Raw genomic sequence first — 25,886 nt, forward strand, 5'->3', positions numbered from 1 at the left:
TTCAGTTAGCACAGGAGCATGCTCAGATAACATGTTATCCCAGCATGTTCGATCATCACAAGCAGGGAATAATCCTCACACTCATGCTGTGTGCACACGTTCAGGATTTATAAACATGCAATAAACCTGCTAAAAAAACGCATACATTAAGCATCCTATTATGAGAATGCAATCCGCAATTTTTGTGCACATGTTGCATTTTTTTCCACAAAAAAAAAAGCAGCATTTTCATTATTTTTGCAGATTTTTCGCGTTTTTGCCGCTATATTATTGAATTGGGGAAGCTCAGGGGAAAAAAACGAAAAGTCCGCAAAAAAAGTGCAAAAAAAACGCATGCAGATTTCCTGCAGAAAAAGTCCGGTTTTGTTCAGGAAATTTCTGCAAAGAATCCTGACGTGTGCACATAGACTCAGAAGCAGGAGGTGCCTTGCACATAGAGGGTGTGACCGACAAGGAGATTAATTCGTTAAGCTGATTCCCATAAGGTTGGGAGATTTTTTGTTCTTGTATTTCTTTTTAAGGAGAGAGATATGAATGCTGCAGTACTGGTGATATAGGGGAATGGTTTGGTGGTTGCAGCCACGGGAGCACAATGTCCGGTCGTGGTCAATTAGGAACTTCTAGACACTTCTGTTTCTAGAGAGCAAAGGCAAGTACCGAGGCGGCATGTGTAACACAAGTAACCGCGGCCATTGTATCACCTAAATATACATGGGTATGTACGAGGATGGCTCTGTGCTGCCCACGGCTGCTTCAGACATGGCCACCTGTACATCAAGATAGTTTCACTTAAGCCTGGAAATATCTAAGCACATTACACCCTGAAGGTCTGGTCTAGTGATACGCATGGCAAAATAAGTGCACAATATAAATATATCACATTTTTTTTTCACTTGTATAGAATTTTCTTAAAATCAGGACTGTTCAACAAAAGGCATGTAATGTCAGATCCTGAGTTTGATGGTTCCATTATAGCCTGGATCTACCTACGCAAAGCTTCTAGATTAGGCCACGTTCACACTAGCAGTATTTGGTCAGTATTTTACATCAGTATTTGTAAGACAAAACCAGGAGTGGGTGATAAATCCAGAAGTGGTGACGTGTTTGAAGTGTTTCTATTATACTTTTCCTCTGATTGTTCCACTCCTGGATTTGGCTGCAAATACTGATGTAAAATACTGAACATGGGAATAAAGCATTAGGGTATGTGTCCACGTGCCGTTTTACATCCGGAATAGCTGCGGATTGAATGCTGCGTGGAGCCACATCGTTCAATCCGCAGGGTCCAGATGTTACAGCATAGTGGAGGGGATTTTATCAAATCCCGTCTCCACTACGCGTGGTAACACGCACCCGGCGGCCCTGCGATTCCGGACATGCGGAGCGTCATTTTAGATCACATCATGTCCTTTTACCTTGCGGCGATGCTGCGTCGCCGCAAGGTAAAACACAGGGCCCTATGTGTGGGGTGCGATGATCCCGGATGTGTGCAATGAACACATCCGGCATCATCGCGTCTCCAGAAGGGGGCGGAGCTTTGCGCGGAGCAAGTTTGCTGCTCTGTCCAAACCGCCGGCCATCCTGAAAGTGGACACATACCCTTAGGCTTTGTTCACAAGTTGCATTTTTGCTGGGCTTTTTTAACCCTTTCACCCCGAAGCCTGTTTCCAACTTCCTGATCGGGCCAATTTTTTCAATTCTGACCACTCTCACTTTGAGGTCATAAGGCCGGAGACACACTGGTGTGAGATACGGCCGAGTCTCGCTGGGTAAAAGCAAGCTGTGGCACCGGCACTCCGGAGGGGATCGTGCGGCTCCATGTATTGCTATGCAGCTGCACGCTCCGCTCCGGAGTGCCGGTGCCACAGCTTGCTTTTACCCAGCGAGACTCGGCCGTATCTCGCACCAGTGTGTCTCCGGCCTAACTCTGAAACTCTTCAACGGATCCTGGTGATTCTGAGATTGTTTCTTTCGTGACATATTGTACTTTATGATAGTGGTAAAATTTCTTCGATTTGACTTGTGTTTATTTGTGAAAAAAAACAGAAATTTGGCAAAAATTTTGAAAAATGTAGCAATTTTTAAACTTTTAGTTTTTATGCCCTTAAATTAGAGAGTCATATCATACAAAATAGTTAATAAATAACATTACCCACATGTCAGCTTTACATTAGCACAATTTTGGAAACATCATTTTTTTTTTTTTGTTAGGAAGTTATAAGGGTTAAAAGTTGACCAGCGATTTCTCATTTTTACAACAAAATTTGCAAAACCATTTTTTTTAGGGACCACCTCACACTTGAAGTGACTTTGAAGGGCCTATATGACAGAAAATGCCCAAAAGTGACACCATTCTAAAAACTGCACCCCTCAAGGTACTCAAAACCGCATTCAAAAAGTTTATTAACCCTTCAGGTGCTTCACAGGAATTTTTGGAATTGAGATCGGAACCCATGTAGCGTTTGGAGAGCCCCTGATGTGCCTAAACAGTAGAAACCCCCCACAAGTGACCCCATTTTGGAAGGAAGACCCCCTAAGGAACTTATCTAGGTGTGTGGTGAGCACTTTGAACCCCCAATTGTTTCACTAAAGTTTAGAATGTAGAGCCGTGAAAATTAAAAAATCTTTTTTTTTTCCACAAAATGATCTTTTAGCCTGCAATTTTTTATTTTACCAAGAGTAACAGGAGAAATTGGACCCCAAAAGCTGTTGTGCAATTTGTCTTGAGTATGCTGATGCCCCATATGTTGGGGTAAACCTCTGTTTGGGCGCACGGGAGAGCTCGGAAGGGAAGGAGCACTGTTTTACTTTTTCAACGCAGAATTGGCTGGAATTGAGATCTGACGCCATGTCGTGTTTGGAGGGCCCCTGATGTGCCCAAACAGTGGAAACCCCCCAATTCTAACTCCAACCCTAACCCCAACGCACTCCTAAGCCTAATCCCAACCATAACCCAAACACACCCCTAACCCTAACGTTAGCCCCCAACCCTAACCCTAATGGGAAAATGGAAATAAATAAAAAAAATGTTTTAATTTTATTATTTTTCCCTAACTAAGGGGGTGATGAAGGGGGGTGTTGATTTACTATTTATAGCAGGTTTTTGTTTGGCAGCTGTCACACGCTAAGACGCTTTTTATTGCAAAAAATAGTTTTTTGCATCACCACATTTTGAGAGCTATAATTTATCCATATTTTGGTCTACAGAGTCATGTGAGGTCTTGTTTTTTGCGGTCCGAGTTGACGTTTTTATTGGTAACATTTTCGGGCACATGACATTTTTTGATCGCTTTTTATTCTGATTTTTGTGAGGCAGAATGACTAAAAACAGCAATTCATGAATTTCTTTGGGGGGGGGGGCGTTTATACCATTCCACGTGTGGTAAAATTGGTAAAGCAGTTTTATTCTTCGGGTCAGTACGATTACAGCGATACCTCATTTAGTTTTTTTTTATGTTTTGGCACTTTTACACAATAAAAACTATTTTATATAATAAAATAGTTTTTTGCATCGCTTTATTCTGAGAGCTATAAGTTTTTTTATTTTTCTGCTGATGATGCTGTATGGCAGCTTTTTTTTTTTTTTTGCAGGACAAGATGACGTTTTTCAGCGGAACCATGGTTATTTATATCCGTCTTTTTGATCACATTTTATTGCACTTTTTGTTCTGCAGTATGATGATAAAGCGTTTTTTTTTTTTTGTTTTTTTTTGCTGTGTTCACTGAAGGGGTTAACTAGTGGGATAGTTTTATAGAGCGGGTCGTTACGGACGCAGCGATACCAAATATGTGTACTTTTGTTTTTTTATTTACTTAAATAAATGGATTTATTGGAAAATATTTTTTTCTTTATTTGGGGATAATTTTTTTTTTTTTTTTTTACTTTCTATCATTGTCCCAGGGTGGGACATCACTATATTAGATCAGCTGATCTGACACTTTGCATAGCACTTTGTCACATCAGCGATCTGACAGGCAGTGCAGGAGGCTTTCCAGAGTCTGCTCTGAGCAGGCACCAGCAAGCCACCTCAGTGAAGGACCCGGAAGGAGCCCGTGGCCATTTTGGATCCCGGGACTCCTTCCAGAACACCAGAACAACGCGATCGCATCGCGTTGTTCCAGTGGGAGAGCGCAGGGAGCCCCCGTCCCTGCGCGATGCCCCTCTATGTCGCTGTCATTACTGGCAGCGGCATCAGAGGTGTCACATACAGCTGACACCCGCACGCGATCGCTCACTGTGAGACTGCGCGATCGTGCCGCCGTACTAGTACTGCGGTTTGCGGGAACTCAGTTCCCGCAGAGCAGTACTAGCACGGCGCATGTCGGGAAGGGGTTAAATGCAACTTTTAAGCTGTGCTTTACAGTGCCAGCAAAAACTGAGCTTTTTTTTTTTTTTCAGTTCTTTTGCAGTGTTTTTCACCTGTGGAAAAGCACAGCTAAAAACACTGGTATCAGGTTTTGGTGCAAAAAAACTAAGGAAGTTGCATCATGGTGTGATTTTTTTTTTTTTTTTTTTTTTTTTTTTTCTCCTTTTTTTATAACCTTTGTCAGCAGGCACAAGAGACAATAAAAACTCAGCAAAACCATTTTGTTTGTTTTCTTTAAACCGCTTACTTACTTACTGCCAAGAGAGCAGGTTTTGCTTGCAGGAAAAAAAAACACAATTTGTGAACATAGCCTTTAATGGCATTCACCTGTTTCTCTCTGAGATTTGTGCACAGCTTCAGGCTGCGTGTCCACGTTCAGGATGGCCGGAGGTATCGCCGGAGCGGCGAAGCCGTTCGGCGCTAAGCCCCGCCCCCTTCTGGGACGCGTTGATGCCGTATGTGTTCACTGTACACATCCGGGATCATCGCCCCCTTCCCATAGGGCCCTGTGATATTACCTGTGGCGACGCTGCGTCCCCGCAAGGTGTACGGACATGCTGCGATCTGAAAAGACGCGCAGCATGTCCGGAGTCGCAGGGCCGCCGCGTGCGGGTTTCCACGCATAGTGGACACGGGATTTCAAAAAAATCCCCTCCACTATGCTGGAACATCTGGACGCTGCGTGTTTGACGCTGCAGCTCTGCGCAGCGTCAAACAAGCAGCGTTTACTGACCGTGGACAAACACCCTTAGGGTATGTGTCCACGTTCAGGAAACGCTGCGTTTTTGACGCTGCGTTTTTCCGCAGCGTCAAAAATGCAGCGTCCAGATGTTACAGCATAGTGGATGGGATTTCATGAAATCCCGACTCCACTATGCGTTAAACGCATGCGTTTTTGCCGCGAAAACGCATGCGCGGTGCGTTTTTTCAAAACGCAGCATGTTGCTACAATGAGCAAAACACGCAGGCACACCGCAGGTGACCTGCCAGTGACCTCAGGTGCAGTTTTGGTCAGGATTTTAGTTGCATAAAATCCTGACCAAAGCCTGAAGCAATCCTGAACGTGGACACATACCCTTAGGCTACAAAACCAGAAGACTTTCCAGTAGAAACTACTTATTTGTTTGTTTTTTTTTTGTTTTTTTTTCTCGCCTGAAGCCGCTTTGATGACTCTTTGGAACATTTTTTTTTTTTTTTTTTTTTAATCCTGATTCTTTGCACCCTTTCCATGAGACGTGTGCCTGGTTTGGAGAGGTCTCATTCAGGATCTGCTTCAAAGAAGTGACATAAGCTTTATATTTTCAACCAAATGTTTTTGGAAGCCTCTTCAGAAAAAAAAAAAAATTAAATAATCCTCATAAAATGCAAAGTGTGTTTTCCATATAAAAAATGAGTAAAAAATAAAACCCATGGATTCCTGCATAGTATCAGTTTGTAGAAAATCCATTGCAATAATAACAAATGAAACCGTATTTGATTGTAAATCAGGCCAAATTCATATGGAGGTATTCTAGCCTAGTAGCATTGCCACGCAGCTTCCATGGACATGGCTCTTAACATCTTTTGACTATGTTCCCATGATGACCTTTTGATGTTGCATATTTTTTGCACGTGTCAAGACAAGATATGAGTCTTTTTTTATGATGATGTTTTTTCTCTAGCATGTCATGTTTTAAATAAAGCTGTTTGTGATATTTGCTGGTTTTTGGCTTTGACAAAAGAAAAATGGCAGGCGCATGGTCAGTGCACCCGCCAAGATCTCCCAGCTGACACATGGCAACAGCAGGGATTTTTCTTATTGGTTCCTGTCTCTTGATCATCCCCCTAGTCATATTAATTTTTTTTCCCTTTTTGGTTAGGCTTTGGATAGGGCTAAGGGTTAGGATTGGGGTTGGGCTTTCAAAAGTTTTTATTTATTTTTTTTATTTTTTATGACGACATATTCAATAGGACGACCTAATGTTAACAAATTCTGTATAGTACCCTTTGGGGTCAAAATCCTCACTAGACCCCGGGATAAAATCCATAAGGGGTGCAGTTTCCAAAATGGGATCTTTTGCTGTGTGTTTCTGCTATTTAGGCACCTTACAGGCCCTGCAAATGTGGCATGGTGCCCACAAACTATTTCAGTCTAATTTGTGTTCCAAAATTCAGATGTTGGTCCTTCCCTTCCAAGCCCTGTCGTTTCTCCAAACAGAAGTTTTTAACTACATGTGGGGTATCGCTACGCTCAGAAGAAAGTGGGTATCAAACTTTGAAGTCCACTTTTTTGGTGTTCATGAGATACAAATGTATATGGGCCTGACTTGAAATTGCAATTGATTGCTCTACTAAGCTTGGTGATGTATTCATGTAGTGATGGTGGTTCTGGTGAGGTATACATGTACTGATGTATTTTTTTACTGACTGGTTCTCATGATATATTCATGGACTGATTGAGGTTCGGGTGATGCATTAATGTACTGATGGTGGATCTGGGAAGTATTCATGTAGTGATGGTGGTTATAATGACCCATTTACTGATTATAGTTCTGGTGGTGTATTTATGTACTAAACATGGCTCTGGTGTTTTATGAACTGATTGTTTTACTATTAAAGGGGTTGTCCACTACTTTCAATTAACCCCCCAATGTATCCCCCCTGTGGCCACTGATGAATTGTGCAAATAGCTTCTGTTGCCATTTTCGCCTGTGAGCGGCGCTATAGCGGCGGCTGAGTCCGGGTCACGTGATCCCCAGGCTGCAGCCACTGCTTATTTCCGCCGACGTCACATCAATTTCCAGACTCTGGAAATTGACGTGACGTCAGCAGCAGGCGTGACCCAGCCGCACAGTCAGCAGTCACTCATCAAGAGGGACTGGGCTGTGGGCGGGGCTGGGGGCTGACTGTGGGGCTGTGCTGGGGGAGGGCGGGGCTAGGCAGGGATGATTGTGCGGGCGCCGGTGTCTGGGTGCCGGGGCTCTGCGTGCCGGGGCTCTGCGTGCCGGGGCTCTGCGTGCCGGGGCTCTGCGTGCCGGCGACTGTCTGTGTGCTGGGGCTCTGCGTGCCGGGGCTCTGCGCGCTGGAGTCTGGGTGCCGGGGCTCTGCGTGCCGGGGCTTTGCGTGCCGGTGCCGGGGCTCTGCGTGCCGGTATGTGGGGGCCGGCGCCGGTATGTGCTGGGTCTGCTGCGGGGGGGGGGGGGGGGGGTCTTTGGTGTCTCTCTCTCTCTGTCTCTCTCTCTCTCTCTGTCTCTCTCTCTCTCTGTCTCTCTCTCTCTCTGTCTCTCTCTCTCTCTGTCTCTCTCTCCCTGCTAGAGTGACAGTGAGTGACACATTAGCCAATGATGGGAGATTAGTAGTACCATCATCCGGCTAATGTGTTGAATGTAAAAAAAACAACAAAAAAAAAACACACATATACAGTACATACATACATACATACGAACATACATACATAGAACACACATACAGGACATGTGACGACATGCGACAACATGCACCATGCAATGCGACATGTGACAACATGTGACGACATGCAGCATGCGCCATGCGACGACATGCAGCATGCGCCATGCGACGACATGCGCCATGCGATGACATGCAGCATGCGACATGTGACAAAATGCGACATGCAGCATGAGACATGCGACGACATGCGCCAAAATGCGACATGCGGCATGAGACAACATGCGACGACATGCAGCATGCGACATGCGACAACATGCACCATGCGCCGAAATGCGCCATGCAACGAAATGCAGGCACGCGACATGCGCCATCCGACGCCATGAAACGACATGCGACGACATGCCCATGCGACGACATGCGCCATGCAGCATGCGACAACATGCGCCATGTGACGACATGCAACATGCGATGAATTGCATCATGCGATGACATGCAACATGTGACATCATGCGACATGCCACATACAGTACATACATACAACATACATATAGACATACAGTACATGTAACATAGAGTACATACTCACCATCACTTGTCACTTTGTTCCCCGAAGCCAGTGTCATCTGTAAAAAAGATTAAAATAATAAACAAACACTATACTCCCTGATCCGCAGAAATCCAATTAAAATGAGTGTCCCTCGACGATCTCCCGTGGAGAGCAGGAGCATCAGCTGATGCGACTGCTCACCAGGGGCTCCAGGAACACAGAGGGGAGGAAGGTATCCTTCCACAATGTATTCCCCACAATGTATTCCTACGCCCCTAAATAGTCCCTAGTCTCACTTATGGCATTGCTGTGTGAGAAAGTTCCCACACAGCTTTTTGCCATAAAGTGAGACCAGTGAACTATAGTAACCTCAGTGATGCACTGCAGGAGCCAGTGTCTCCTGTCAGTGTGTCACTGAAGGTCCTATAGAGCAGTGACATCACCCGATGTCACTGTTCTATAGGGGAGATCGTCGCGGGACCCTCGTTATTAATTGGACTATGGCGGACAGGTAGTATGCGGTTTATTTTACGTTTTTTGCAGGCGCTGAAGTATGGTAAGTATGGTTAAATGAAGAATAATATACTTTTTTCCTAATGTGTGTGTTTTATTAACCCTTTATTACTACTGGATTAATAACGGATAGGCGTCTTATTGACTCCTCTCCGTTATTAACCCGGCTTAATGTCACCTTACAATAGCAAGGTGACATTAACCCCTTATTACCCCATATCCCACCGCTACACGGGAGTGGGAAGAGAGGGGCTAAGTGCCGGAATTGGCGCATCTTACAGATGCGCCATTTCTGGGGCGGCTGCGGACAGGTATTTGTAGCCGGGGGGGGGACCAATATCCATGGCCCCTCCCTAGGCTATGAATATCAGCCCGCAGCTGTCTGCGTAGCCTTTCTGGCTATAAAATATAGGGGGACCCCATGTCATTTTTTTTTTTTTTTTTTGGGATCCCCCTATTTTAATAGCCAGTAAAGGCTACGCAGACAGCTGCGGGCTGATATTCATAGCAGGCTACAAATATTGGCCCCCGGCCGTCGGCTTTCCCCCTCTGGCGCTGAAAATTTTGCGGCAGCCCATGCCATTTTTTTTTCTTTCTTTTTTTTTTTTTTTAACTGAAACATATTGTTCATTAACCCCTTTCTGCCAGCTGACGGAATAGTACGTCAGCTGGCAGTATCCCCCGCTTTGAGGAGGGCTTCGCGGTGAGCCCACTTCAAAGCCGCAACATGTCAGCTGTTTTCAATACAAAAAAATAAAAAATGGACATGATCGCTAAACGGCATAGCGAGGAAAAAAAATCAAAAGACAAAATTACGTTTTTTTTGGTCGCCGCGACACCGCATTAAAATGCAATAATGGGCGATCAATAGAACATTTCTGCACAAAAGTGGTATCATTAAAAACGTCAGCTCGGCGCGCAAAAAATTAGCCCTCACCGGACCCGATATCTCAGAAAATATAGACGCTACGAGTATCGGAAAATTGCGCAATTATTTTATTTCTTTTTAGCAAATTTTGGAATTTTTTTTCACCACTTAGATAAAAAATAACCTAGACGTGTTTGGTGTCTATGAACTCGTAATGACCTGGAGAATCATAATAGCAGGTTAGTTTTAGGCTGTGTGCACACGTTGCAGATTTGGGTGGAGAATTTTCTGCACAAAATCTGCATCTCCTTGCAGAAAACGCCGCTGCGTTTTTGATGCATTTTTTTCCCTTTTTTTCATGTTTTTTTGTGCGGTTTTGATGCGGGTTTTTTGTGTGGTTTTGATGCAGTTCTTGGTGCGTTTTTTGTGCATTTTTGTATGCGTTTTTGAAAGCTAAATAAAGATGTATTATTGAACAAAAAAGATTTGTGATGTCATTATTGTCCAACCCACACTTAATTACACACAGATAGACATATAGATGATAGATGAAATGGATAGACAGAGCTACATATAGATAGATCTATAGATGCATACATCTACCTATTCCTATATCTATCTATAGATATATCTGGATAGATATATCTATTGATAGATGTATGGATAGTGTAGGGTGCGTGTCCACTGTCCGGATTACATCCGAATTAGCTGCAGATTGAATGCTGCGTACTTGTAGTCCCATTGGATGATGCCTGCACACACACCCAAAAGACCCCCGTCCCGCACACATCCGAGCAGTCCCGCACACATCCGAGCAGTCCCGCACACATCCGAGCAGTCCCGCGCACATCCGAGCAGTCCCGCGCACATCCGAGCAGTCCCGCACACATCCGAGCAGTCCCGCACACATCCGAACAGTCCCGCACACATCCGAACAGTCCCGCACACATCCCTTCCCTCCTCCCGAACTGCAGCATTTCTCGGACCCACATCCGCATCTAAACTGCACATCTTTTTTACATCTGCGATTTTGCTGCGTATGTGCCTGACTCAATGAAAGTCTAAGGGTATGTGCACACTTTGCAGATTCTTCTGCAGATTTTTCCGCTGCGGATTTGGAAAATCCGCAGTGCAAAACCGCAGCGGTTTTCACTGCGGATTTTTCTGCGGATTCCTCTGCGGGGTTTCAACAGCACTTTTCTATTGGTGCATGTTGAAAACCGCTGCGGAATCAACAGAAAGAAGTGACATGCTCCTTCTTTTTTTCCGCAGCGAATCCGCGCGGATTTTGCCGCATTTTTCCGCATAGTGGGCACAGTGGTTTTTGTTTTCCATAGGGTAACATTGTACTGTACCCTGCATGGAAAACTGCTGCGGATCCGCAGCAAAAAACGCAAAGTGTGCACGAGCCCTTAAGGTGCAGAAATGCTGCAGTTCCACACAAAAGAAGTGACATGCTGCGAGGAAAAAAATCTGCGTTTCGGTGCGGCCATTTCCGCAGCATGTGCACAACAAGTCTGCGGCTCCCATAGGCTTACAATGGTTGTACACTACACTGCGGATTTCATGCAATTGTGTGCGGCAAAAAATGCTGCGGATCTGAAATCAAATCCGCAACATTTAGCATTTAGTGAACCTAGCAAAAAAGCCAAGCAAAAAACAAGTGTGGGATTGCACTTTTTTTGCAATTTCATCGCACTTTGACTTTTTTTCACATTTTCTGTTACACGACATGGTAAAACCAATGGTGTCGTTCAAAAGTAGAACTTGTCCCGCAAAAGATCACATGGCCATATTGATGGAAAAATTATGGCCCTGGAAAGAAGGGGAGCGATAAACGAAAAAAAGCTCCAGGAGTGAAGGGGTTTAGAAACATGGATATGGACATATCTATGGAAATAGACATAGATATATCTGTATGTATCTATCTATCTGTCTATCCCATATCTATCTATCTATCTGTGTGTAATGGAGTGTGGGTTGGACAAATGTAAAAGAGGAGGTTGGACAGAAATGACATCACAAATCTTTTTGAAGACAGAGGAGGGAGGGGTTGGGGTGTGTTTTGGAGTGGGTGTGGTAGGCTCGGGCTTAATGGCCAGTGCAGTGCATCATGGAACTTGTAGTATTAGAGCACAATAACTCAGGAGAAAGGAAGTTGTCGATTAACCCCATGAGAGCTGGATCCAGCACTGAAGATGTGCTGCTACAGCATGATAAAAGGTAATATTGCTAAAATAAAGACAGTGGATGTTTTCAGTGGCCCATAATAGCAAGATTTATGAAAAAAAAAAAAGGTTTATTGTAGTGGACAACTTCTTTAATTTACTGATGATGGTTCTGGTGATTGAATACAGCACCGGAAGCATCATCATTGTATTTATTTATTTTACTCATTTATATAGCGCCATTAATTCCACAGAGCTTTACAGACATTATTGACACTGTACCCATTAGGGCTCACAATCTAGATTCCCTATCAGTATGTCTTTGGAGTGTGGGAGGAAACCCACACAAACATGGCGAAAACTTACAAACTCTCTACAGATGTTGTCCTTGGTGGGATTTGAATCCAGGACCCCAGTGCTGCAGTGCTAACCACTGAGCCACTGTGCTGCCTACACCAGTTTCATGCATCACAAAAGTCATTAATAGCATATGAATACAGCACCAGAACCACCATCAGTACATGATCCACCATCAGTGCAGGAATACATCACCAGAACCATCAAAAGGTTTGTTGCAAACAGGATTTGTCGCATGATGGATGTAAAAACCATCACAAGTGTCTCTTTATTTATAATGGGGTTTGTTTAGTTTCAATTAGTGTATCCATCAAATGCTGGACACCTTAATTGAAACCAATTGGCCACCATTATATTCATATATTAGTTTCCTTGACATTTAAATATAGGATGTCAGGGTGAATATCACCATTTGTCTATGGTATTGTGTAAATGTTATATAAATAATGATTCTATGTCTAACTTTGAAAACCCAAACCCACTTCCTGTTGAGCCTCACCCCTAAAGTATATCACTTTTCTTTTACTTTTGATGGCATTATTTATTGAAAAAGGTATCAATTTTAAAGGAAGTGGTGTCGTCAGAGCTTACCTGACCCATTGGAGGGGGATGGGGGGTCAGTTTAGTCTTCCTCCCATTCCTTTACTTGGGGGAGCACCATTGGCTTCAACTGCCTTGTCTTGGCTATGGGCAACAGCTTTCTTTCTGTTTCTTTTCTTCAGCAGTAAAAGCCTATGCGGTGTATAGACTTCGGGAATAAGATTTGTTTTTTTGTTTATTTTATTTATTTATGGTTTTTAGACATCTGCATCATGTCAATTTGCCTTGTGGTAAACACTCCTTTTATTAGCAGATTTTCCACATAGATTTGAATGAGTTGAAGAAAATAAACATACACCTTATTGCATTTCTCCACGGGAAACGCGTATAATCCGTACATAACTATCATTATTGAGCTTTTATTGAGTTTTTGTTGTTGAAGATTTTTTGCACCATTTCAGCAGCTATTAGTTTTGTTGCATTTTTTTTATTTATTTATTTTTTTTACATGTTTTTATCACGTTTTTGACTTTTTTTTTTGTCTTTTTGGAGTATCATCCTTTAAAAAACAAACAAACAAAAAATGCCTTGTTTTTGATACATCATGGTATTTGTCTTTGACAAAACATCATTGATAGTCATGTGTGGATTCCGTGCATTGTTTTAGGTGTTTCCGGTGCATTGAGTTTTTTACTTGCTGCATTTAATGCATGTCTATGGTGAAAAAATATGTACAGAAAGCTCGGTGCACCCGCAAAAGATACTGACATGTTGTGGGTCAGTTTATGATGAGTAAAAATGAAGCCCAGAGAATGAATTACTATAAATCAAATCCACGGTAGGGTGCTACGTTTTTGACGCAGCGAAAATACTCAGCTTCAAAAACTCCCAAAAGCTCATCACACAGCCTTAGGCCGGCGTCACACTCGGCGTAAGACAATACGGTCCGTATTTTACGGCCGTAATACGGCCGAAATACGGTGAAATGTTCCCAAAATAGTGATCCGTAGTCAGGGTGTGTCAGCGTATTTTGCGCATGGCATCCTCCGTATGTAATCCGTATGGCATCCGTACTGCGAGATTTTCGCGCAGGCTTGCAAAACCGACATCTAATGGATTTATGTGCTCAAATGTTCGGGAAAACATATATACAGTATATATATATATATATATATATATATATATGTCATTGAGACACATATATATATATTCTGTATTTAGATTTCATTCAGCGCGATATGTGTTAAAAGCCGGTAATTCAATTGCCGGCTTCTCATTTCTCCTGCACAAACCCGACAGGATATGAGACATGGTTTACATACAGTAAACCATCTCATATCCCCATTTTTTTTGCATATTCCACACTACTAATGTTAGTAGTGTGTATGTGCAAAATTTCAGCGCTGTAGCTGCTGAAATAAAGGGTTAAATGGCGGAAAAAATTGGCGTGGGCTCCCGCGCAATTTTCTCCGCCAGAATGGTAAAGCCAGTGACTGAGGGCAGATATTAATAGCCAGGAGAGGGTCCTTGGTTATTGGCCCCCCCGTGGCTAAAAACATCTGCCCCCAGCCACCCCAGAAAAGGCACATCTGGAAGATGCGCCTATTCTGGCACTTGGCCACTCTCTTCCCACTCCCTGTAGCGGTGGGATATGGGGTAATGAAGGGTTAATGCCACCTTGCTATTGGAAGGTGACATTAAGCCAGATTAATAAAGGAGAGGCGTCAATTATGACACCTATCCATTATTAATCCAATTGTAGGAAAGGGTTAAAAAACACACACACACATGATTTAAAAGTATTTTAATGAAAAAAACACAGCGGTTGTTGTAATAATTTATTGTACTCTCAGTCCATCAGGAACACCCTCGCTTGGAAAAATAATAAACGCACAAGATACATACCTTCTGCTGTCAGATCAGGTCCCACGAAGTAATCCATCTGAAGGGGTTAACTAATATTACAGGCAGAGCTGCGATAAACCGCTCGCTCGTACCTGTAATCCCCGGGTGCTGAAAGGAAAGCAGTGATCTATACTTACATTCAGTTGCGGTGATGCGCCCCTGCTGGATGTTCTCATGAACTGCAGCCTGGGAACTTTTTCCCACGCTACAGGTCATATGAGGACATCCACCAGGGGGCGCATCACCGCGACTGAAGGAAATGTAGGTCATTGACCTACATTTCCTTCATTCACGGTGATGCGCCCCCTGGTGGATGTCCTCATATGACCTGTAGCGTGGGAAAAAGTTCCCAGGCTGCAGTTCATGAGAACATCCAGCAGGGGCGCATCACCGCAACTGAATGTAAGTATAGATCACTGCTTTCCTTTCAGCACCCGGGGATTACAGGCAGAGCGAGTGGATTATCGCAGCTCTGCCTGTAATATTAGTTAACCCCTTCAGATGGATTACTTCGTGGGACCTGATCTGACAGCAGAAGGTATGTATCTTGTGCGTTTATTATTTTTCCAAGCGAGGGTGTTCCTGATGGACTGAGAGTACAATAAATTATTACAACAACCGCTGTGTTTTTTTCATTAAAATACTTTTAAATCATGTGTGTGTGTGTTTTTTAACCCTTTCCTACAATTGGATTAATAATGGATAGGTGTCATAATTGACGCCTCTCCATTATTAATCTGGCTTAATGTCACCTTCCAATAGCAAGGTGGCATTAACCCTTCATTACCCCATATCCCACCGCTACAGGGAGTGGGAAGAGAGTGGCCAAGTGCCAGAATTGGCGCATCTTCCAGATGTGCCTTTTCTGGGGTGGCTGGGGGCAGATGTTTTTAGCCACGGGGGGGGGGCCAATAACCATGGACCCTCTCCTGGCTATTAATATCTGCCCTCAGTCACTGGCTTTACCATTCTGGCGGAGAAAATTGCGCGGGAGCCCACGCCAATTTTTTCCGCCATTTAACCCTTTATTTCAGCAGCTACAGCGCTGAAATTTTGCACATACACACTACTAACATTAGTAGTGTGGAATATGCAAAAAAAAAGGGGATATGAGATGGTTTACTGTATGTAAACCATGTCTCATATCCTGTCGGGTTTGTGCAGGAGAAATTAAAAGCCGGCAATTGAATTACCGACTTTTCACTAACACCGCTGCGTATTTCTCGCAAGTCACACTGCTGGTCAGTGTGGAATCCGTATTTTTCACGCCCCCATAGACTTTCATTGGCGATTTTTTTGCGCAGTAGGCTGACAAACGCAGCATGCTGCGATTTTGTACGGCCGTAGAAAGCCGTATAATACTGAACCGTAATATACGGCTAATAGGAGCAGCCCCATTGAGAATAATTGTGCCGTATGTTATGCGAGTTTTACGGACGTAGTTTCTGCGCTCTTACGTCCGTAAAACTCGCCAGTGTGACGCCGGCCTCAATATGACATTTTATTATTTTTTCTAGGTCGATATGTCTCCTGATCAAAGCCATCCGTCACATTTAATACAGGTTTTGATTAATTCGACATCAGGAGCAATGGGTGAGTGATAAGGGGAAGAGTGAATGCAAATGACTGTACATACATTTTAACATGCAGAAAGTAGTATTAGACAGTTTAATGAATTAATAATTAAGAATCACTTGATTTAAAAAAAAAAAAATAAAAAAAAATAAAATAAAAAATTCAGTTAAATACATTGTAAAATCCCCCTAAACTCTTCACAATTTCTTCCCAATCCTGCCTTGAATGAGAACCTTCCTCTCAGCGCCGCAGCTTGTCCTGTATGAGCGGTCACGTGGTGCCGCTCATTACAGTGATGAACATGCGGCTCCACCTCCCATAGGGGTGGAGCCACATATTCATCACTGTAATGAGCGGTACCACGTGACCGCTCATACAGGAAGAAGCTGCGACGCTGAGAGGAAGCATCGAGGGAGCTGGGTGAGTATTTGATTTCCAGCGGGCGGGCGCACAGGGGGTGGGAGGGGGGTGGTGACAAGGATCTTTATTTTAAACACAAAAAAAATAAAAAAACAATGATTTTTCATTCCTTCTCTCCAGCGAACGCTGCTGGGAAGAAGGAATGAATTCCGGCTTCAGCACCAGATGCAGGGGACAGCGCTTATCTCTAGTCTCCTGCACGGTCCGTGTAGTACCCAGTCGGCACACGGCTGCCGCACGTGTGCCACACTGATGTGCCACGTGAGCACACGGACATGGATAACTCCGGTACCGATTTTTCCGGTACCGGAATTATCTGGACGTGTGGGAAAGGTCTCAGGCATTGCCAATCATAGCTCTGCCGCTGACCTTGCAGTCTCAGATGCTGCTGAGCTGTAATTTGCAGTGTCTGGGAGGAAGGTGACAGTCACATGATTGGAAAGGATATCCACAATTGCATTCTTAATAATAATAATAAAAAAAAAAAAAAAAAATAACCAAGAATAAAAGCATGTGCATAAATGAAAAACATTGCAGACTACAAAAAAATCAAAAGGGAGATGCTGACAAACGTAAACCAGACGAGACAAACCTAAATTAACTTTTGAAAGAACATCCAAGAAAAAGAACCGTTAGATATTTTTTTATTATAAATAGATCATTCTGTTTGTAATGACTCTATATAATATGAGATTGACTTTTTTTTTTTTTTAAATAAATTAACTTATTGATGATCTAATTTAGTGAGAAGCAATTGTTTATACACAAACAGAGAAATGGTATAATAAATGGACACTTCAATAAGCAAAGAAACTGAGCTCAGATAAAGAATCCTTACTGAATTGGATATTGGGACTGTAAAACTTTCATACCACTAATCTAAATAAGAACAGAGGCCTGGTGCCCTCACTGTTTCCTCAGGCTTTGTAGTAAGCCAGAAATCCTCCTGTGTGGAGGGAATCAATTAATAAGTTTACATTCCCAAAATCTTTGATTGAGTATGTGTATATGTGTGTGTGTGTGTGTGTGTGTATATATATATATATATATATATATATATATATATATATATATATATATATATATATATATATATATATATATATATATATATATATACAAAACCTTTCACAGCCTGTTGAAAAACCTGTTTTGCCTCATGTCAGGAACATGAGGTATTTATTTGTCTATTATCACGCACACTGATCTCTGCTACATCCAAGAGCTGAGTACAGACAAATGCTGCAGATTCGACCCCCCCCCCCTTCTTTTCTTCCCCCACTGCATTCGCTGAAACAAAAAACAAAGCCCTATGGCAGACACATGCTGTGGGCACTCTGCCCCCCCTCTTCTCTCTGCCTGCCAGCAGTGAAATTCTAAGCCACTCGTTTCCCCCTCCCTCAGGAATATCTTTGTTTGCAGCCGTAAACCGAAAGTAAAGAGTGGCAAAGCATGGCAATCCCTTTGTGTAGCTACAGTAGTCCTTGAAGACCAAATATATCAATATAGGATATTGACAGAAATAAGCTGTTCATATTTCCGGAAACTGCAGGGACAGGGTTCCTAACTGGTGGGTTTTGGGAGCTCAGCACTTAGCAGAGGTTGAGAAACCCATTACTGCTTAATCGGAGCTCCTAGCTTAGACGTGTTACACGTAAAGGAACCCCCATGACTTGGTGAGCATCATGATCATTGTGTTGCTCTTCTACGAGGTTCATACGGAGAGAAATGTGTAAAAATGGCTTTCCATAATTTTAAGAAAGGAGAGTATTCAGCCTCTGAGTGAGGTAACCACAGGGGAAGTGCCTTGGTTTTGGGCACAGGGATAAGTGAGTGAGATGTCAGTCTTCACTAGTCTTTTGTCTAGAGTCTAGTTGTGAGACTCGTCTGTAATGCATCTGGATGTGTCGCCCCTCCCCACGAGCCGCATGGTCAGCCATGATATGAAAGAGGCGTAAGTTGATTTTCACAGTTGATCCCTTTTTTATTTGTAATTCTCTACATACGATACTTGTCTTCTTCTTTTATAATATCCTTTTACCCTTTTGTAAACACTGCCTACCTTTTTGGAGTAAAATATATAAAATTACTAGCTTCGTTTCTCCTTGCTCTATAACGTACTGTCACGTCCTCTGAAGTGAATTACGCTACTAATTGGGGTGGCTCTGGACCCATTATTAATTAAGAAATTGGAGCTGGTAGCAGCAGAAATTGTCCTGCGTTTTGGGGGGAAAACTGGCAGCGATGGACGGTATTGATAATTATTGTTCCCGCCTGAGTGGGAGTAGTTATCACCCTCGCTGCAGTGTGCCCATTAGCCAGTACAAAGTAAGGCAGCCTGTCTAGCGACTAATTATCCTAGGTGCAGTACCCTGTCTGACCTGAGGGTAAGGGGGCACAAGAGAGCTGCAAGTTCTAAACCGGAACTGGGAAGTGGAATATGGATAAATCCCCTTCAGAAAAGAACTGGGGCAACCAAACAACCCAGGTTCACGACATATTGGTGTGAGCGGTGGGGATGATAAAAATATCCTCCCTGTGATTCGTGACACACCTCACAGAATCACCTGTGATCCCGCGCTGTCCTGTCTGTATACTCTCTTTTGCTTCCTCACCTGCCCAGGAGATGTGGTATGATCAGTCCATGTTCTTGTACAGTCAGACACAGCCATTACACAGTACACAGCAGGGGCACATTTATAAGATTATCTCAGCACGTTAGCTTTTTTTCTTTTTTAGCACATTCAATTGTGGAACTAATTATTATTATTATTCCAAGATTTATTGATTAAAATGTACTTTGTTTGTGGGAAAATCATTTTAATGAAGTACTCTCGCCATACAGTATTATGAGCCCCACATATTGCTCCACACAGTATTATGGGCACCACATAGTTCTCCATACAGAATAATGAGCCCCATGTTTTGCTCCATACAGAATAGGCCCCATATGATGCTTCAGTGTGTGATGGGCCCCCATATATGATGCTCCAGTGTGTGATGGGCCCCCATATATGATGCTCCAGTGTGTGATGGGCCCCCATATATGATGCTCCAGTGTGTGATGGGCCCCGTATATGATGCTCCTAACACTAAAAAAAAACAAAAAAAACCCCTCTGCTCTGGATTCTCCTCGCTCCACCGTGTCGACGTCTTGCATCTCTCTGCGCTGTGAGTGTTCAGGCGTTGCGTCATCATGCCCTCTGACCTGAACGTCCCTGTCGGAGGATGCAAAAGATGCCGGAGCGGGGAGAGGTAGACATCGCAAGTGCCGGGGCCATGAACAAGCGGAGGGGGGGCCATTCATGGGTATTGGCACAGACACTGGGCCTCCATCGCGCGCCGGTGTCCCTGACGGTGGCTGGGCGCCGCCTCATTCTGCCTGATCAGGCCCTGATCGGACCCACACCGATCAACAAGTAATCAGCCAAATTATGGGTAGGTGATGATGTGTTTTCACTGGACACCCCCTTTTTAATTTTTTCTTACTGAAACTGATAATTGGATATTGGCATGTAGTCCATTTTTGTGGCATAGCGGGTTTTTAAGGTTTTTTTTTTTTTTGTTTGTTTTTTTTTTAAATTTCTTCTCCCTTCTTAAATATATTTTATCTCACACTTTTTGTAGGTGGTGTCGCATGTGTTTTCAGTGGACAGCCCTTTGACACCGTCAAGGTTAAGATGCAGGCTTTCCCATCTTTGTATCGAGGTTTTGTGGACTGCGCCGTGAGGACTTACCACACAGAGGGATTGCGCGGGTTGTATCAAGGCACTGTACCTGCTTTGTTGGCCAATGTATCAGAAAATGCAGTGCTGTTTGCATGCTATGGCTTTTGTCAAAATCTTGTGTGTCATCTCCTGGGGATGCAAGATCCGTCACAGCTTAGGTGTGTGCTACTTTTATCTTTTCCTGATATACGGATCTTTATTGAAGCCCCCTTATTCACTTTTGTTTTTCTGTTACACCAATAAGTGACCAATAAAAAGGACTGGAAAAGACCTTTTAACCTCTTTACGTCATGGGGAAAAAACGGTCATGGTGGTGTCGTAGCTGCTGATTGGTGAGATTGGACAGTGATGGGAATATTTCATTAAGTGATATCTAGGATGTGATATTATACTGTTTACTTTAGTTTTTTGAGCGATGTGTATGAATATTATGGTATTAAAATATCAAGTCTATTTTGTGTAATTTTTGCATCTGTGGTCATACCAGTTCTATACCACTAGGTAGAGATCTCTCTCTCTCGCTCCACCTAGTGGTATAGAATTGGTATGACCACAGATGCGCAAATTACACAAAATAGATTTGATATTTAAGAATACCATGTAGGATAATCAGAAATTATAACCAAACAACAATGCAGCTATATATCCAAGTGTCAGGAGATCACAGCTCAAAAAGTGATGTAATACGTAGTGTCAGTGCTTGTATGAGCCGCTGCCGATCTGGACACTAGGATCTATTGAAATGCATAAATTATGGCTGACCACTAAAGGTACCTTCACACTGAACAACTTAACAACGATAACGATAGCGATCCGTGACGTTGCAGCGTCCTGGATAGCGATATCGTTGTGTTTGACACGCAGCAGCGATCAGGATCCTGCTGTGACATTGTTGGTCGGAGCTAGAAGGCCAGAACTTTATTTCGTCGCTGGCTCACCCGCTGACATCGCTGAGTCGGCGTGTGTGACACCGATTCAGCGATGTCTTCACTGGTAACCAGGGTAAACATCGGGTTACTAAACGCAGGGCCTCGCTTAGTAACCTGATATTTACCCTAGTTACCATTGTTTGTTTTTTTTTTTTTTACATTTACACTACATACTTACATTCCGGTGTCTGTCGCGTCCCCCGGCGTCTGCTTCCCTGCACTGTGAGCGCCTGCCGGCCGTAAAGCAGAGCACAGCGGTGACGTCACCGCTCTGCTTTAGGGCCGGCGCTTACACAGTGCAGGGAAGCGGACGCCGGGGGACGCGACAGACACCGGAATGTAAGTATGTAGTGTTTGGGTTTTTTTTACATTTACACTGGTAACCAGGGTAAACATCGGGTTACTAAGCGCGGCCCTGCGCTTAGTAACCCGATGTTTACCCTGGTTACCCGGGGACTTCGGCATCGTTGGTCGCTGGAGAGCTGTCTGTGTGACAGCTCTCCAGCGACCAAACAGCGACGCTGCAGCGATCGGCATCGTTGTCGATATCGCTGCAGCGTCGTTTAGTGTGAAGGTACCTTTAGTGAAAAGTCCACTGTGCTGCAAGAGTGAATGCTGGACACTTCGAAAGGTCAACTTGGATAGTCACAAATTTATCCAAAATCGGTAGGTGTCGAGCAGAGTAGATAACGCAATTATTAGGTTGTGGTTATTTATCTACTCAGTAGAGGCTGATATGTTAATCTCATTAAACACATGCTAAACTTTATTTTTATTGTAATGTTCTTCCCTCCAGAGACTACCACAAGGCTACTGCAGGCTCTTTAGCTTCTGTCGTCTCCTCGCTCGTCCTTTGTCCAACTGAACTGGTCAAGTGTCGCATGCAAACCCTGCATGAAATGCGAATATCTGGACACAAGGCCGTGCCAGCCAAGAGGTCATTACATCCACGTCTGTTAAGTGGGCAAATAAAAATGAAACACGGCTGATTGTTAACATGCAATATCAAAGTTATCTGTTCAGCCACTTTTTAAAAACTTATTGTACATCAAGCCTCTTGAGTAGTTACTAGAACTTTGCACAAAGCCAAAACTTGCTCTTTCCCCCCCCCCCCCCCCTTGTTAACTGGTTTTGTGACTTTTCAGTAGGAACAGCTGCACATTTTACAAAATATGGCAAAAAATGTGGCAAAATAACCAGTGTGCATAAAATCCTTCCAGGGCGCACTGGAGTACATTGGTGCTAAAATTAATGCCAAAAAAAGTCGTATTTCATGAATTTGTCGAAAACATCTGGAAAATCCTCAATGAGGTAAAAGTCTGACCTTTAACTAAACTGCAAAAGACAACTTGAAAAGGGCACAAATCATTTGCTGAATTTGTCACACATCTGAAAGTCACAAATTGAATCCCAAAAAACAGGCAGAAATGCAAAGAAGAATTGGGCACTATGTTTCCAACAAAGCTGGGGGCAACCAATAATGTTGCTAGAGAAATCTACAATTATACAGTGATATGGCAGGGAGATTCTCTTAGGGCTCAACCATGTGTGGAAATCCTCTGACTGCATTCAGAGGTCATATATGAGTGCAGTCAGATTTCCGCACAATGGAGAAGATGGAGAACTTTTTTTCTCCATCTTCTATCATATGAGAATCACACTATGCTTACACTGATCAAACTCTGGCCAGTGTCATTTGCATAATTGGCCCGATTCTCTCAGATGAAAGAATCTATGGCCATCTATCCATAGCCTACAGTGTGACATTGCACTGAAAGCTTCCTTCAGTGATTTTATTATTATTATTATTATTATTATTATTATTCATTTTTATAGCGCCATTTATTCTATGGGGCTTTTGTTTGTTTTTTTCTTATACAACAAGAAATAAGGAATTTGAAGCTTTGACCTCCTGGAGTTGGAACAGTGTTTTTTATTTTTTTTAATTTTTTTTTAATTCTACTATACAAAGTAATTTTCCACAATGCAGTTGTGTTCTCAGACTTAGGAAACTGGATTGCTAACCAAAGTACATAATTACCAGTGATTTCTTAATTCTGTCTCATCACTGTTTTCTTTTGTCTTTTTAATATTGCAGCACATCATATTCCATTGTTTCTGATATCGTAAAAACAGAAGGTGTTTGTGGCCTTTTCCGAGGACTCAGCAGCACGTGGCTGCGGGAAATTCCAGGGTATTTCTTCTTTTTTGGTGGCTATGAGCTGAGTAGCAGTATTCTAAATCGAAACTCCCAAGATCAGCCAGGTAATGGGTAAGACCTGTATGGTGCTTATGAGGATGCATTTAACACATGACTGACTGTATTGATAGGTGCGCTAGTGGTCACTGTGAGTGGCGGTGTCGGTGGGGCTTTTTTTTGGCTGTCTGTATATCCAGTGGATTCTGTGAAGTCAAGAATTCAGGTTTTATCCTTGGCATCTGGAAGTTTCCTTATCTCCTTCCTGCATATCTTGAAGACAGAAGGTGAGCACCCATATTTCTGTGGATTGTTTAATCTACATTTAGTGCATTGGCTGAACCTGTCAGTGTACGGGGGTCTCCACACTCTATAGCAAGAAAACAGGTGATGTTGGGAAACATAATCAGGCAATGAAACCAAATGCAAAAATTATAGCACCCCTTGTGGTCTGCGCTCATAGCAAGTGAGCAATTCTGCTACATACAGGTGATCTCATTATCGCCTGTATGTAGCAGTGCCAATTGGATTATGGCAGCTTCCTGTCTCCTATGGAGACTATTGAAGCATGCCAACAGTTAAAAAAAAAAAGTTTTTACACAAAAAGAAAAAATGTATAAATTACTTAAACAGAATATAACTTCAAGTAAATCAAACTTCTGTGAAATCAAACTGTCCACTTAGGAAGCAACACTGTTTGGCAATCAATTTCACATGCTGTTGTGCAAATGGAATTGACAACAGATAGAAATTATTAGCATTTATCAAGACACACTCAATAAAGGAGTGGTTCAGGTAGTGCAGCTCATCCAGGATGGCACATCAATGCGAGCTGTGGCAAGAAGGTTTGCTGTGTCTGTCAGTGTAGTGTACAGAGGCTGGAGGCACTACCAGGAGACGGGCCAGGAGATGTGGAGGGGGCCGTAGGAGGGCAACAACCCAGCAGCAGGACTGCTACCTCAGCGTTTGTGCAAGAAGGAGAAAAAAAGTAACACCAGAATTACGTTTTTTTGGTCACCGCAACATTGCATTAAAATGCAATAAAGGGCGATCAAAAGATCATATCTGCATCAAAATGGTATAACTAAAAATATCAGTTAGGCGCGTAAAAAATAAGCCCTCACCCAACCCGATATCACAAAAAAATGTAGACGCTACGGGTTTTGGAAAATGGCCCAATTTTTTTTTTATTTTTAAACGAACTTGGGATTTTTTTTTTTGTTTTTTTTTTATTACATAGGTGAAAAAGAAACTAGACATGTTTGGTGTCTATGAACTCATAATGACCTGGAGAATCATAATGGCAGGTCAGTTTTAGCATTAGTGAACCTAGTAAAAAAGAGAAACAAACAAGTGTGGGATTGCACTTTTTTTGCAATTTCACTGCACATATTTTTTTCCCATTTTCCAGTACACGATATGTTAAAACCAATGCTTTTGTTCAAAAGTACAACTCGTCCTGCAAAAAGTAAGCCCTCACATGGCCATTTTGACCAAAAAATAAAAAAGTTATGGCTCTGGGAAGAAGGGGAGCAAAAACCGAAAATGCAAAACCAAAAATACCTCTGATCGTTAAGGGGTTAATCCTTTCTGCGTTCCTAACAGTCTACCATTTCCACACACAGGACTCCTCACTCTATACAATGGACTAATGCCCACCATCATCAGGTCATTCCCCTCCAACGCTGCTCTTTTCTTGGCCTATGAAATGACGAAGAGGACTCTTACAGAATGGTCATCTAACCAGAACTGAGTGAAGAAGACGGTGTTTCCACATCAGCCTTTTTCTACCGTCATCTGTATTTTCGTTTTGTGAAATTGACAATCGAACATTTTACTCGTCTTTACATATAGATTGAAAACTATCTTAGCTTGTGTCCTTAAATATTGTTCTTTATCTTTTGACCTTTGTTTTATTCCATCTATATGTATATTTATTATATAATAAACTCAAAACGCAGAATACTGTGTGGAGCCTACATCTGATGCAGACTTTGATGAATGAAAAATCACAGGTCTTAGTAAGCTCTGGATTGTCCTCCCTTCATTATCCACGACTGTTAGAGTGCACTTTATTTTCTTTTTTTTTCGCTCTTCATTTTCATGATGGTTATGTAATTTTGGGGAAAAAAAGTATTGATTAATTAACCCTGTTCTGCACAAAATTGATGCTGATCCTTGCTGAGACAATTGCTTAGAGCAGTACATCTTATCTTGGGTATAGCTCTACCAACTTTGAGCAATGGGGAGCACAGTGTGCCCTCGGCCAGGTATGGACTGGGACTGAAATTCAGTCCTGGTATTTGAAATCATACAGGCCCATTCTGTCCCCGTCCCCAAGAACCAGACGGAATATATTACTAATATTACCCTGGATGGAGGAAA

General features: G+C 42.9%; 1 protein-coding gene across 3 annotated transcripts; it reads left to right on the plus strand.

The window, feature by feature from the left end:
• The first annotated feature begins 488 nt into the window (after positions 1-488).
• LOC143809346 (mitochondrial ornithine transporter 1-like) lies at positions 489-25,480 on the plus strand. 3 transcript variants are annotated; one of them, XM_077292434.1, is made up of 7 exons: positions 489-649; positions 16,170-16,245; positions 20,275-20,533; positions 22,101-22,241; positions 23,403-23,569; positions 23,636-23,788; positions 25,127-25,480. In XM_077292434.1, exons 2-7 carry the CDS (start codon positions 16,176-16,178, stop codon positions 25,252-25,254), a joined length of 918 nt encoding a protein of 305 aa, XP_077148549.1. In that variant the 5' UTR covers positions 489-649; positions 16,170-16,175; the 3' UTR covers positions 25,255-25,480. The 3 variants fall into 3 exon arrangements, with proteins under 3 accessions (XP_077148549.1, XP_077148550.1, XP_077148551.1); XM_077292435.1 differs by having other exon boundaries at positions 23,403-23,498; XM_077292436.1 differs by lacking the exon at positions 16,170-16,245 and having other exon boundaries at positions 514-649.
• Positions 25,481-25,886: the final 406 nt, after the last annotated feature.

The sequence above is a fragment of the Ranitomeya variabilis genome, chromosome 2, assembly GCF_051348905.1.
Source record: "Ranitomeya variabilis isolate aRanVar5 chromosome 2, aRanVar5.hap1, whole genome shotgun sequence".
NCBI classification, from domain to species: Eukaryota; Metazoa; Chordata; class Amphibia; order Anura; family Dendrobatidae; genus Ranitomeya; species Ranitomeya variabilis.